The sequence below is a fragment of the Ranitomeya variabilis genome, chromosome 4, assembly GCF_051348905.1.
Source record: "Ranitomeya variabilis isolate aRanVar5 chromosome 4, aRanVar5.hap1, whole genome shotgun sequence".
In the NCBI taxonomy this organism is placed as follows: Eukaryota; Metazoa; Chordata; class Amphibia; order Anura; family Dendrobatidae; genus Ranitomeya; species Ranitomeya variabilis.
Genome location: NC_135235.1, coordinates 647,467,430 through 647,480,037, shown reverse-complemented (window position 1 = coordinate 647,480,037; position 12,608 = coordinate 647,467,430). Strand labels below are relative to the sequence as shown.

At 47.3% G+C, this 12,608-nt stretch overlaps 2 protein-coding genes across 3 annotated transcripts in view; one reads left to right on the top strand and one right to left on the bottom strand.

Annotated features, from left to right (window-relative positions):
- LOC143767410 (uncharacterized) overlaps window positions 1-12,608 on the bottom strand; it is a 599,249-nt gene that overhangs the window by 288,888 nt on the left and 297,753 nt on the right. The window lies entirely within an intron of this gene.
- LOC143767342 (uncharacterized) overlaps window positions 1-12,608 on the top strand; it is a 258,579-nt gene that overhangs the window by 18,443 nt on the left and 227,528 nt on the right. Inside the window, exons 9-14 of one of the 2 annotated variants that reach the window (XM_077255586.1) lie at window positions 50-147; window positions 333-423; window positions 492-589; window positions 769-859; window positions 928-1,025; window positions 7,503-7,593. In XM_077255586.1, the coding sequence (XP_077111701.1) occupies window positions 50-147; window positions 333-423; window positions 492-589; window positions 769-859; window positions 928-1,025; window positions 7,503-7,593 (567 nt within the window). The remainder of the gene's footprint in view (window positions 1-49; window positions 148-332; window positions 424-491; window positions 590-768; window positions 860-927; window positions 1,026-7,502; window positions 7,594-12,608) is intronic. The other variant, XM_077255585.1, reaches the window with a different exon arrangement.

Sequence of the window (12,608 nt, the reverse complement as noted above, 5' to 3'; positions counted from 1 at the left end):
TGCGGATAAATCACAGATTCTTATCAGTCACTGGCTGTGTTTCCTCTAGTTCTATCCAGTAATAAGACAACGCAAGAGAGATGTCCCCATCCTCTTCTTCCACAGGACTGTAAACGAGAAGATCTCAATGTTCCTCAGGATCATCAGGTAGATGGAGAGAAGGTGTCATGAAGTCTCTATAATGTGTAGACAGCTGTGAAGTTCTTGTGCTCAGTCTTGTTTTATCCACCAGTATTGTATGTTTTATACTTTTTATACTTGTGATGGCATAATTAGAGCTAATTGTAGATGTGACTTCTCCATTTGTCTGTGACTTTTTACATTTGTTTCAGGGTAAAGATCTGACCCACGTTAATACTACAGAGAGATCTGTAAGGGGTGATGAACAGTGTAAAGAGGCGATTCCTACAGATAACAGCACAGGTGAGTAGTGACCACTAAATGCGGAGAAATCACAGATTCTTATCAGTCACTGGCTGTATTTCCTCTAGTTCTATCCAGTAAGAAGACAACGCAAGAGAGATGTCCCCGTCCTCTTCTTCTACAGGACTGTAAACAAGAAGATGCCAATGTTCCTCTGGATCATCAGGTAGATGGAGAGAAGGTGTCATGAAATCTCTATAATGTGTAGAAAGCTGTGAAGGTCTTGTGCTCAGTCTTGTTTTATCCACCAGTATTGTTTGTTTTATATTTGTGATGGCAAGATTAGAGCTAATCGTAGATGTGACTTCTCCATCTGTCTGTTACTTTTTACAATATTTGTTTCAGGGTAAATATCTGACCCATATTCATACTACAGAGAGATATGTAAGGGGTGAGGAACAGTGTAAAGAGGAGATTCCTACAGATAACAGCACAGGTGAGTAGTGACCACTAAATGCGGAGAAATAACATATTCTTCTCAGTCACTGGCTATGTTTCCTCCAGTTCTATCAAGTAAGAAGACAACACCAGAGAGATGTCCCCATCCTCTTCTTCCACAGGACTGTAAACAAGAAGATCCCAATGTTCCTCAGGATCATCAGGTAGATGGAGAGAAGGTGTCATGAGATCTCCCCTATGATGTTTTCACGGCTGTGACAGTCTTGGGCTCAGTCTTGTTTTATCCATCAGTATTACCTTATTTTTCGGACAATGAGATGCACATTTTTTTGCAAAAAATTTGGGAGAAAAATGGCGGATGCGTTTTATAGTTGAAATGCAGACTTACTGGGGAGTGGCGGCAGTGATGGAGCAAGTTCCCTTCCTTAGCATAAGTGTGGCGATGCTGTGGGTCTGGTGTCGATGGTGACCAGAACTGAGTGCATCATTGGTTTCCTGGTGGCAATTTTCCTGAATCCGTGGGCCACTGGAAGCCGCACGTACGCAGATTGGGATCTTGGCCTCAGCAGCTATTTCCCTGAAGCCCACAGTCTCAGGAAAATGGCCACCGGGAAACCAATGATGCACTTCACTCTGCTCACCAGGGCCACAATATCGCCACACTTTTGCCACCAGCATCCTGAGGAAGGGACCCTGCTCCACACAATGCACTTTGCCTTGTCTCGTTGCTGACATCGGGGCTGCAGCATCGCACTGCTGGGATACCCCCTCCTCCCACCCAGGGCTCATAGTATTGCTCCACTTCTGCCACCACCGGCTTCCTGAGAAAGGGACCATGTCTCTTGTGATTCCCCCCTCTCCACTGCCGCCGGACCCTAGATAAGATACCTTAAATTCATACTGTAAGACGTCACACCATTATAACATTTTTTTTTTTTCTCTGACGCCCATGACGGCACCACGGAGAGAGGGGATCCGCCCACCAAGGACAGGAAACCTACAGATAAAAAGGCGGTACCTCTCTCCTGCATCAGTTTCCTGTCCTTGATGGGAGACCTACAGATTCACCTCCGTGGTGTCGTCAAGAGAGATTCTTCGTGGTCAATGCCGGGGCCAATCAGCTCGATTCAGGCAGCGGGGGCCCCCCTGCCTCGGCTGGTGTGGTGACCCGAAGCGCCACCGCTGGGGCTGGCAGGCCTTTAGGGTGCGCGGAGAGAGGTGGCTGGACCATGGCCACCTCTCTAGGTAATGATCCAAGGGGAGTCCCTCTGTGGATAAGGAGCCTACATCCTGCTCCTCCGGCGTGAGACTGCGGGCTGTAGCTCCCGGGGGTTCCGGGAAGCCAGCAACAAGGTACGGTGATGCGCGGCGCCATCTTGGATTCCGCTGCGCACGCGCGAGATTCCCCGGGATTATGACAGAAGGGGTCTCTGCGCACGCGCGGCTGGCTACGGCACCGCTCGCGCCGGGATTCCCGTCGGCGCGCGGGCAGAAGGGCCGCGCAGGCGCGCGGAATGCAGCGCTGTGCTGCCGCGCTAGCGGTGGCACGCTACATGCGGCGATCGGCGCAGGCGCGGGATTCTGCGCGATCTCGCCGGAACTGCGCATGCGCGAGAAAAAGAAAAAAAAAAAAATGGCACCTTCCACTACTACTTACTGAGCGCACACATGGGGGCAAGCGCTTCCTATGGAATCCGACCAGCGTTCACCAGCAATGAGCGACGTCAAGCAGGCATCTCCCCTGTCCAGGGCATCTTCACCGCCACAGCAGCAGCAGCAGCAGAAGCAGCGTCCCCAGAAAGGGCACCAGGATATACCGGTAAAGGACGTTCTGGATCACTGCGCAGCAAGGACTCCAGCACAGCGTCCAGCTCTAAGGATAGACCGACATTGGATCACTCCCAACCGGTATTTATGGGTCCATAAGGTGGTAAGTGATCTACGTGAATGTTAGTGATAGTGAGGGCCTATTTTTTGTGCTTCCTTACTATAGGGGAAGAAATGCACAGGCAAGTCTAAGCATAAGATTTGTGCTCTGTGTAGGGAAGATCTTCCATCTTCATGGGAAAAGAGGCTTTGCAGTGTATGCATCCAACAGACAGTGTCAGAGGGCCTCCCCAGGTTCGCAGCGGACCTTAAAAACCTGATCAAAGTTCAGGTAGAAGAGACCTTCAAGTCCCTTAAAGGAGGGAAAAAGCGGAGGAAGACCAAGCACAGATCCCCGTCTCCTGAGTCCGGTGATTCAGGGGAGGATATGGATTCAGACTCCTCCACCTCTTCTTCCTCCTCGGCATCATCATCATCATCCTCGACCTCCTCTGGGAGGCGTAGTTGCTTTCCCTTAGAGGAAACAGACAGTCTGGTTAAGGCTGTCAGAAGCACTATGGGGTTGGCAGACTCTCACCCCAAAAAATCTGTCCAGGACATAATGTTTGGGGGGCTCGACCAAAAAAAGAGAAGGGCCTTCCCCCTTAATGAAAAAATCCAGGCTTTAATTAAGAAAGAATGGAAAAAACCTGTAAGAAAGACATTACTCACACCAAAAAGGAAATACCCATTCGATGATCAATCTTGCTCCTTTTGGGATAAAGCACCTAAGCTAGATGTGGCCATCGCTAAGGCATCCAAGAAATATGCCCTCCCATTCGAAGACATGGGGGTCTTGAAAGACCCTATGGACAAAAAGGCAGATGCCTTCCTCCGAGGCTCATGGGAGGCAGCTGGTGGAGGCCTTAAACCAGCAGTCGCGGCAGCATGTACATCCCGCTCCCTGATGATATGGTTAGACCAGTTAGAAGGCCAACTCAAAAACAAGTCATCTCGTGACTCTATTCTAAATACCTTACCAGTTATGTGTGGAGCGGCTGCCTTCTTAGCGGATGCTTCAGCCGACTCAATCAAATTGTCAGCAAGAGCGGCGTTTTTTTCTAATGCCGCTAGACGAGCCCTTTGGCTTAAATGTTGGCCGGGAGATCTCCAAACAAAGTCTAGATTATGCACCATCCCCTGTGAAGGGGAATTCCTATTCGGGCCCACTCTAGATGATATCTTGGAGAAAGCTGGGGATAAAAAGAAATCTTTTCCCGCCCTGAGTTTCCCTTCATACAGGAGGCCCTTTCGGAGCAAGAGGTTCGTCCGAAGGAAACCGGTGAAAAATCAAGATAAATGGGAAGATAAGCGAAACAAGACCAAAGGGTTCATATTTAATAGGAACCCCAACGACAACAAAAAGCCGGCCCAATGAAGGCTTGCCCCAGATGGGGGGAAGGTTGTCCCTCTTCCTCTCGGCCTGGGAGAAAATTACCAGCAGTCCTTGGGTGTTGAGTATAATAAAGTCAGGACTGAAGCTGAGGTTCCAAAAAAACCCTCGCCCCTTCTTAATGACAACATCGCTAAGGTCTTCGGAGGAAGAACAGCTAGCGTTGGAAAGAGAAGTCATGGGACTAGTAAACAAAGGGGTTCTTACGGAAGTTCCCCTTCAAGAAAGAGGACAAGGATATTACTCTCCTCTGTTCTTGAGAAAGAAACCGGACGGTTCTTTCAGGACAATTATAAATCTGAGAAATCTGAACAAATTTCTGGAGATTCAGTCCTTCAAAATGGAAACAATAAAAACCTCAATAAAAATGTTGTTCCCATCGTGTTTCATGGTAGTCCTGGATCTAAAGGACGCCTATTATCACGTCCCCATCCACAAAGATCACCAAAAATACCTCAGGATAGCTATCTACATCGGGGGGGTGTTATGCCACTTTCAGTTTCTAGCCCTTCCCTTCGGGCTGGCTATAGCGCCACGAATCTTCACAAAATTAGTGGCGGAGGTAATGGCTCACCTGAGGGAGCAAGATACCCTGATAGTGCCATACCTCGACGATTTTTTGATAATCGGTTCCTCTCCGCAACATTGCGAGGAACAGCTAAAGACAATCAGACATTCACTAGAAAATCTGGGCTGGTTAGTGAACTTAAAAAAATCCAGGTTATCACCATGTCAAATCCAGGAGTACCTGGGGCTTACGCTGGACTCTTTAAAACAAGAATGCCGTCTTCCAGAGGGGAAAATTCGGAACATCATAAATCTAGTATCCAAAAGGCGAGACACCCCCTACATAACTCTCCGTCAAGCTATGTCCCTCCTGGGGTCCATGACGGCCTGCATCCCGGCAGTCCAATGGGCTCAGCTACACTCAAGGGAGCTTCAATGGCAAATCTTGTCAGAAGAAGTCTCTCTAAAAGGAAATTTAGAAGGTCGGCTCAACTTGTCTCCAAGCACAATTCAGTCTCTGAATTGGTGGACATCGCTAGACAATCTTTCTCAAGGAATCCCATGGGTAACCCCAGTCTCACAGATAGTGACAACGGATGCGAGTCCCAGCGGGTGGGGTGCACACCTGAACGACCTGTTAGCCCAGGGAGCCTGGCCACCTCATCTGATGAGGGTGTCCTCCAATATGAAGGAACTGCTGGCGGTCAAGTATGCACTATTAGAGTTCCTGGGTCCCCTTCGGTCTCACCATGTCAGAGTAATGTCGGACAACAAGGTGGTGATAGCGTACCTAAATCACCAGGGAGGCACCCACTCTCAGAGTCTGATGGAGATAACCAAATCTATCTTCCACATAGCCGAAACCAACCTCCAATCACTATCAGGCCTTCATATAAAAGGGGTGGACAACTACAGGGCAGATTATCTAAGTCGCTCTCGCTTGAAACAGGGAGAATGGGAACTGAATCAGTCAGTGTTCTCTCAGATCTCAGGAAAATGGGGCAAACCAAATATAGACCTTTTTGCAAACCATCTAAACAAAAAAGTGAACTCCTTTTGCTCAATAACACCTTGGGGGAACCCGGTATCTCTAGATGCGTTCCTGATCCCCTGGAACCAGGCACTGGCATATGCCTTTCCCCCTGTTGCTCTGATTCCAGCAGTGCTGAGGAAGATTCGGGAGGACAGGGCCCACATAATCTTAATAGCCCTGTTCTGGCCGAAGAGGCCTTGGTTTTCCTGGATGATGAGAATGTCCATCTCCGATCCATGGGTACTGCCGGATCTCCCGAACCTCCTTTCCCAAGGCCCAGTTCATCATCCACAGGTGGAGAATTTGCACTTGACAGCTTGGCATTTGAAAGGGAGTTACTAGAAAACGGGGTTTTCTCCGGGGCTGGTATCTACACTGCTTAAAAGTAGGAAGCCTGTTACAACCAAACAGTACGGGAAAGTATGGAAAAATTTTTTTTCATCTTCAGGTGTCAAAATGGGGGAAGGTGTCCCCCTTAAAGCCATACTTGAGTTTCTGCAGAAAGGGTTAGAACTGGGTCTGGCCACAAATACCCTAAAAGTCCATGTAGCGGCTCTAGGAGCCTTATTCAACTATGATTTAGCAGGGAATCGGTGGGTTGCCAGATTCATCAGAGCAGCCGGTAGATCAAGACCTCTACCTGTGAAGGTTACCCCTAAGTGGGATCTAAATTTAGTGCTTAAAGCATTATCTAAACATCCCTTTGAACCCTTAGCGGAAGCTCCTATCAAAATCTTATCCCTTAACTTCCTTGCTCGTGGCTCTCACTTCCGCACGTAGAGTCAGTGATATCCAGGCCCTATCCGCTAACCCCCCTTTCACACAAATCCTTGATGATAGGGTCATCCTAAAAATTGACCCAGCATATCTCCCAAAGGTGGCATCCCGTTTCCATAGGACGCAAGAAATATCTCTGCCCTCCTTCTGTCCTAATCCCAAAAACAAAGAGGAAGAGGCATTACATACATTAGATGTGAGGAGATGCCTGATGCATTACATAGGAGCCACTAGGGAGAGTAGGGAGGATACCTCTCTTTGTGTGTTTCCAGGGTCCCCGGAAGGGGAAGAAAGCATCTAAGGGCACCCTGGCAAGATGGATTACAGAAGCCATCAGCCTGTCATACTCATCGAGTGGCGTACCCGTCCCGGGAAATATCAAGGCGCACTCAACAAGAGCAGTGGCAACCTCTTGGGCGGAGAAGGCCGGAGCTTCTATCGAGCAGATATGTAAAGCTGCTACCTGGTCTTCACTGTCCACTTTCTATAGGCACTATAGATTGGACCTTTCCTCTCCTTCGGACCTTACTTTTGGTAAAAGGGTTCTGGAAGCGGTGGTCCCTCCCTAATGTACAAATCTCTGCAATTCTCTCCGTGGTGCCGTCATGGGCGTCAGAGAAAATAGTAGTTACTCACCGATAACGGTGTATCCCTGAGCCCATGACGGCACCCGTACATTCCCTCCCTTTCACTTCTTGGGTGTGCACAGAAATATAGTGCCTTATGTTAATAGTGTAAATAATCACGCGGTATCTCAACTAAGTAATGTTAAAATAATAATAAAGTCTCCGTTCATAGTCTCCCATCGTTCTCTAGTAAACAACTGATGCAGGAGAGAGGTACCGCCTTTTTATCTGTAGGTTTCCTGTCCTTGGTGGGCGGATCCCCTCTCTCCGTGGTGCCGTCATGGGCTCAGAGAAACACTGTTATCGGTGAGTAACTACTATTTTTTCCCGTATTTTTCACCCCTGTTTTTTTTTTTTTTTTCTTTTTTTCTGATGGTCAAAAAAATACGGTATATGTTTTTTATTTGTTTAATGAGAACAGTGTAGATGGCAGGATTAGAGCTGATCATAGATGTGACTTTTAGAATATTTATTACAGGATAAAGATCTGCCCCATATTAATACTACAGAGACATATGTGAGGGGTGATGAGTGGTGTAAAGAGGAGATTCCTACAGATAACAGCACAGGTGAGTAGTAAGCACTAAATGCCGAGAATGGTTACTATATTTCTTTTACGATAAAAGGCACATTGTATGCCCCAGAAAATAGGTCTAAAACTTTGGTGCACCTTACAGCATTTCTACAGTAGATACCTGACCGCTGCGCCATTCATTCTCTATGGGGCTGCATGAAAAAGCCTTGTTGACCTATTCTAATGAGAATAAAGATGTCAGTCAGTGTGGTCCCACCATTTGAAGCCCCATAATCTATAGATTCTCACTGATCCTGTGGATAAGGGATTCTGTAATTTGTTTTCACCAGTCCATCCTTTTTTATTCATATATTCTTTGTCAGCCACACATATGTCAATATCTGTTTAATAATCAGATCTCCCCATAACATCATCCACAGATTCCAAATAACAGTGCGTCATCCATAGATTAAAAAAAAATATTAGTTCTATAGTGCCTACACATTCTGCGGCGCTAAATGTAAAATTTGAATGGAGTATGACCCCCAAAGCAGCAGGCATGTTCTTGGGGAGTAATAGTAGAACCGCACACTTGGAAATGGTCATATCGGGCATAGGTAGGTTAGTGGAGGGAGCATACATAAGGAGTTCAGTTTTTAACAGATTCAGTTTCAGGCCTCCTTCAAAAGTCCTGGTGATTCCTGTACAGGAAAAAAACAGTACTGGTGAGAGGGATGGTTTGTGTGACAATCCTGTGCTGGGTTTGCTGTCTGTGTTTCACATCGATATGCAGTCCGCACAGTACAGTTCACGTTGATCCCAGGCGCCGTCTGCTAAAGTCAGCTCTAGTCATTGTCGCTTAGTCTCCCTGAGATCAGCGTGACCTAGGGACAATGATGTGAGTTGTATTTAGCAGCAACGGTGTCCCTACTGTGTGTAATAATAATAAAAAAAAAAAAAATGTCTTGGGCTCCCACGTAATTGTCACAACCAGCTGAGGGAAAGACCACAGCTTGGGGATGATGATAATAATTTGTTAAAAGGGGCAATATCCCAAAAGGTTCCCAGGATGTTGATAGCAGCTCACAGCTGTTTGCTTAGTCTTTCATGGTGAATTTACAGGGGACCCCAGAAAAAAACATTTAGGGTCCCCTTATAAAATCAAACCAGGAAAAGCTAAACTGACAGCTGTATCAATAGCCTTGGAAAGGGGCCAGAGATATTGCCCCCTTCCCTCCCAGGCCACAAACATCAGCTTTCAACCGCCCCAGAAATTTCCAAATTTGGCCCTTAGCCTCGCTCTTCCCACTTGCCCTGTGGGGGTGGCAAATGGGGTTAGGGTTGTCAGATGACATCAAGCCCAGGGGCTAGAAATGGGGAGGCGTCTGTAAGATGCCAAATTACTAACCCAATAGTGAATATTGAAATGAACACACTTCAAGAATAAAATCCTTTTATTTCAAATAAAACGCCCTGTTTTACACATTTATTTAAAAATAAAGTCTTACTCACCTTTACAAATTATCCATTGAAGCCCTTGTCCCCGGAAAAAAATAAAATAAACAACCAGCGCAGTTCACTGTGAGCGGCCAAATGAACTGTGGTGACCTCTGTGAAAATTCTCACGGTGATCTCATTGAGGTCACCGTCGTTAATGGTACTTGCTCACAGTCAAGTGAGCCTGGAAACACTTCTTCAGTGACCTGTGGTAACCTCTTTGACATCACTCTCGTCACTGAAGTTGCGCTTGCAACACCTCATTGTCTACTGGTTATCAGACTGGACGATCGCATCATGCCACCAGTCAGGTTGTAGACAAGATATTTCAGACATGGATTACGGCATGGGACAGTATGACTTATCTTCACCTCAGACAGGTGAGGGATATGGTTGTTTTATTTTTTTGTGTTTTACAGGGGACATGGACTTCCATGGGTTAGGCATAAGGTGAGTATTCTGTTTGTTTGTTTCCGTTTTTTTAACAGAAGGCAAGGGCTTCAATGAAAAGCGGAGTATAGCTTTGTTTTTAATTTTGACTTAAATGTTGTTTTTTTTTTTTTTAATTTCAAATAAATGATTTCATTCATGCTGTGTTGATTTCCAAACTTACTATAGGGTTAGTAATGGGGGGTGTCTTATAGACGCCTCTCCATCACTAACCCCTGGGCTTGATGACACCTGATGACAATACAAAGGTGACATCATCCCCAACTATATTATCCCAATTGCCACCACCACAGGGCAAGTTGGAAGTGCAAGGCTAGGCGCCAGGTTTGGCGTATCTCAAGGATTCGTCATTTCTGGGGCGGCTGAGGCCTGATTTTGGTAACCTGGGGGGCCAATATCCATGATCCCTTCCAAGGCTATTAATATCAACCCACAGCTGTCTATTTTAGCCTTTGCTGGTTTGATTTTATAGGAGCAACTTGCGTCATTTTTTTTTTTTTTCCGAGGTCCCCTGCAAAAATTACCAAACAGCTGTGAGCTGTTATTAATTTCCTGGGAACATCATGGGATATTGTCCCTTGCCCCAGATTATTTACATCAGTCCCCAGCCATGGGTTTTCCCTTTGCTTGTTTTGAAAAATGCACAGAAGCCCAACCATCTTTTTTATTTTATTCTTTATTTTACACAGGAGTTATGCAGCTGCTGCTGAATACAGCTCCCATCATTGTCTTCTGGTCTTGTTGATCGCAGCATGAGCAGGAGATTATGAGAGCTGCCTTCAGCTGCCGGCGCCTGGGAACAGCGTGAACTGTACTGCTTTTTTCCTTCACCGATAACATCACACCTAAGAGGGATCTGCCCAGCTAGGACAGGAACCTACTGAAATAAAAGGGCGGTACCTTTAGTCTGCTTCAGTTGAGTTCATGACCTTGATGGAATTCCAATGCTGAAATCGGTGGTAACCTGTGATGGGTGAAGAGAAAACTATTGCCCCAGGCCTGTCCCGGCATCGGAAGAACAGGCTGCGTACCTGTGGCCCCGTCCACAGATGCCTCGGGTGCTTGGTGTACATGCGGGCGACAAAGTAAGCACTGTTCTGGCTCGGTTGTGCCGCACTGTGCTCCCCCTACTGCTCTCCCCGTGCCTGCTCTCTGCTGGGTGGTAGTGCGGCCAGCGCGATATCCAGAAGTGGCATGTACCACTGACGTCACAGGCGCAGGGCTTGCTGAGTATGGGCAAGCCGGCAAAATGATGGCGGTGCTCTACGCATTGCTAGCCGAGACACTCGGGACGACATGCCCTGTCAGCTTTTGAGGGGGATGGGGAGGGAAGTCGTCCGGACTGGAAGGGAGGGCCCCACAAGATGGCGCTCGCTACCCCTTAATAAGGGTAAGCAGCAGAGCAGGTTGCTGCTAAGGCTCCAAGTCATCGTACCTGGTGAACATGGACCAAGTCAGTCATCAGCCAAAGCCGCCAACAGCTCACCATCAGCATGGACACAAGGGAGGCAGCCATTCGAGTAGTAGAAGCAGCAGCCATCCCACCCAGAGAAACAGAGGAACATCCCAAGACTCCTCAGTGTCCATAGAGGGTACCTTACGGGTCCCACCAAAGCCTCCGAATCCAGTACCCTTAAGTGACAACGGGTGGCGAGTAACCTTCGTGAATGTCACCATTTGCTAGTAGGCCCCTTATTGTTTGTATAAATCATTAGGAGGGTCCTAGGAATGCTAGCGCTAAGAAGAGGAACAGGCAGTGTCTGCTATGCAAAAACCCACTAGCGGTGGACCAGCAGAAGGACCACTGCTCCGACTGCATCCACAGGACCATTTTTTTTTTTTTTTTTTTTAATCGAGTAATTTTTATTGAAGAAAGTGTAAAGAATATCAATAACCTACATGAGCATGTATGAGTATATCAACAATATTATTTTCTTACATTTCCAATAATACACACTTACACGATCCTTATTATTATTATAGCGCAGTTTATTCCATGGCGCTTTACATGTGAGGAGGGGTATACATAATAAAAATAAGTACAATAATTTTAAACAAAACAAGTCACAACTGGTACAGGAGGAGAGGGGAACCTGCCCGTGAGGGTTCACAATCTACAAGGCATGGGTGAGGATACAGTAGGCGAGGGTAGAGCTGGTCGTGCAGCGTTTTGGTCGATGAGCGGTTACTGCAGGTTGTAGGCTTGTTGGAAGAGGTGGGTCTTTCTATAGCCCCAGTATCCGGTCTTTGATAAGATCCAGAGACACAAACCCAGGAAAGTCCAGCCAGCCCCCCCCCAGATGTTCTCATAGTGATTCATTTTATCTCTTTTCATGTATACACTCCGCTCCATAAGTACTACAAAATTAACTCTGTTTACAAATTCCTTTCTAGTAGGAAGGTTTTCATTCAGCCAGTGCAATGTCATTGTCTTCCTTGCAACATATAGCATTTTAGCTATCGCCAGTTTGCCCCATTCATCTGTCACCACTCCCTCCACATATCCTAAAATACATGTCAGTGGGTCTCGATTAATATTTGTTTCCACCACTGTCTGTCAGATTTAAGACCACTATCCAGAATGACTGTAATCGGAGACAGGACCATAACATATGTAGATTATCAGCCTCATCAATTATACACCTCGGGCATCCAGAGTCCACTCTCAAGCCAGCCTTTCCAATCCACATAGGAGTCCTATATACCCTATGTATGGTGAATAACTGCGATACCCTCCCAGATTCACTTAAAGACATTTTCTCTTCGCCACGACAGCACCCACTGAGAGAGGGGATCCGCCCCTAGGAACAGGAAACCCTACGGAGAGATAAAAGGGGCGGTCCCCCTCGCTCCCACAGTTTGGTTTCCTGTTCCTACGGGAATCCACGGAGAAGAGGATGCCTAGCCTGGATGCCGCTTGCGCAGTTTACCTGTGAGGACGGCAAGGGCTCCAGGGCTGGATGCAGCGTCGGGGGTCCTCTTCTCAGTTCCCCCCTCTGCTGGCAGACGCCATGAGGCCACAACTGCAGGGGTTCCTGGCTCATGGGAATCCATCCGGGCAGTCTGCGGGACCTAGCGCCGAGGAGAGGTAAGCGCTGCGCTTTGGCGAGCGCTCAGGCGGCG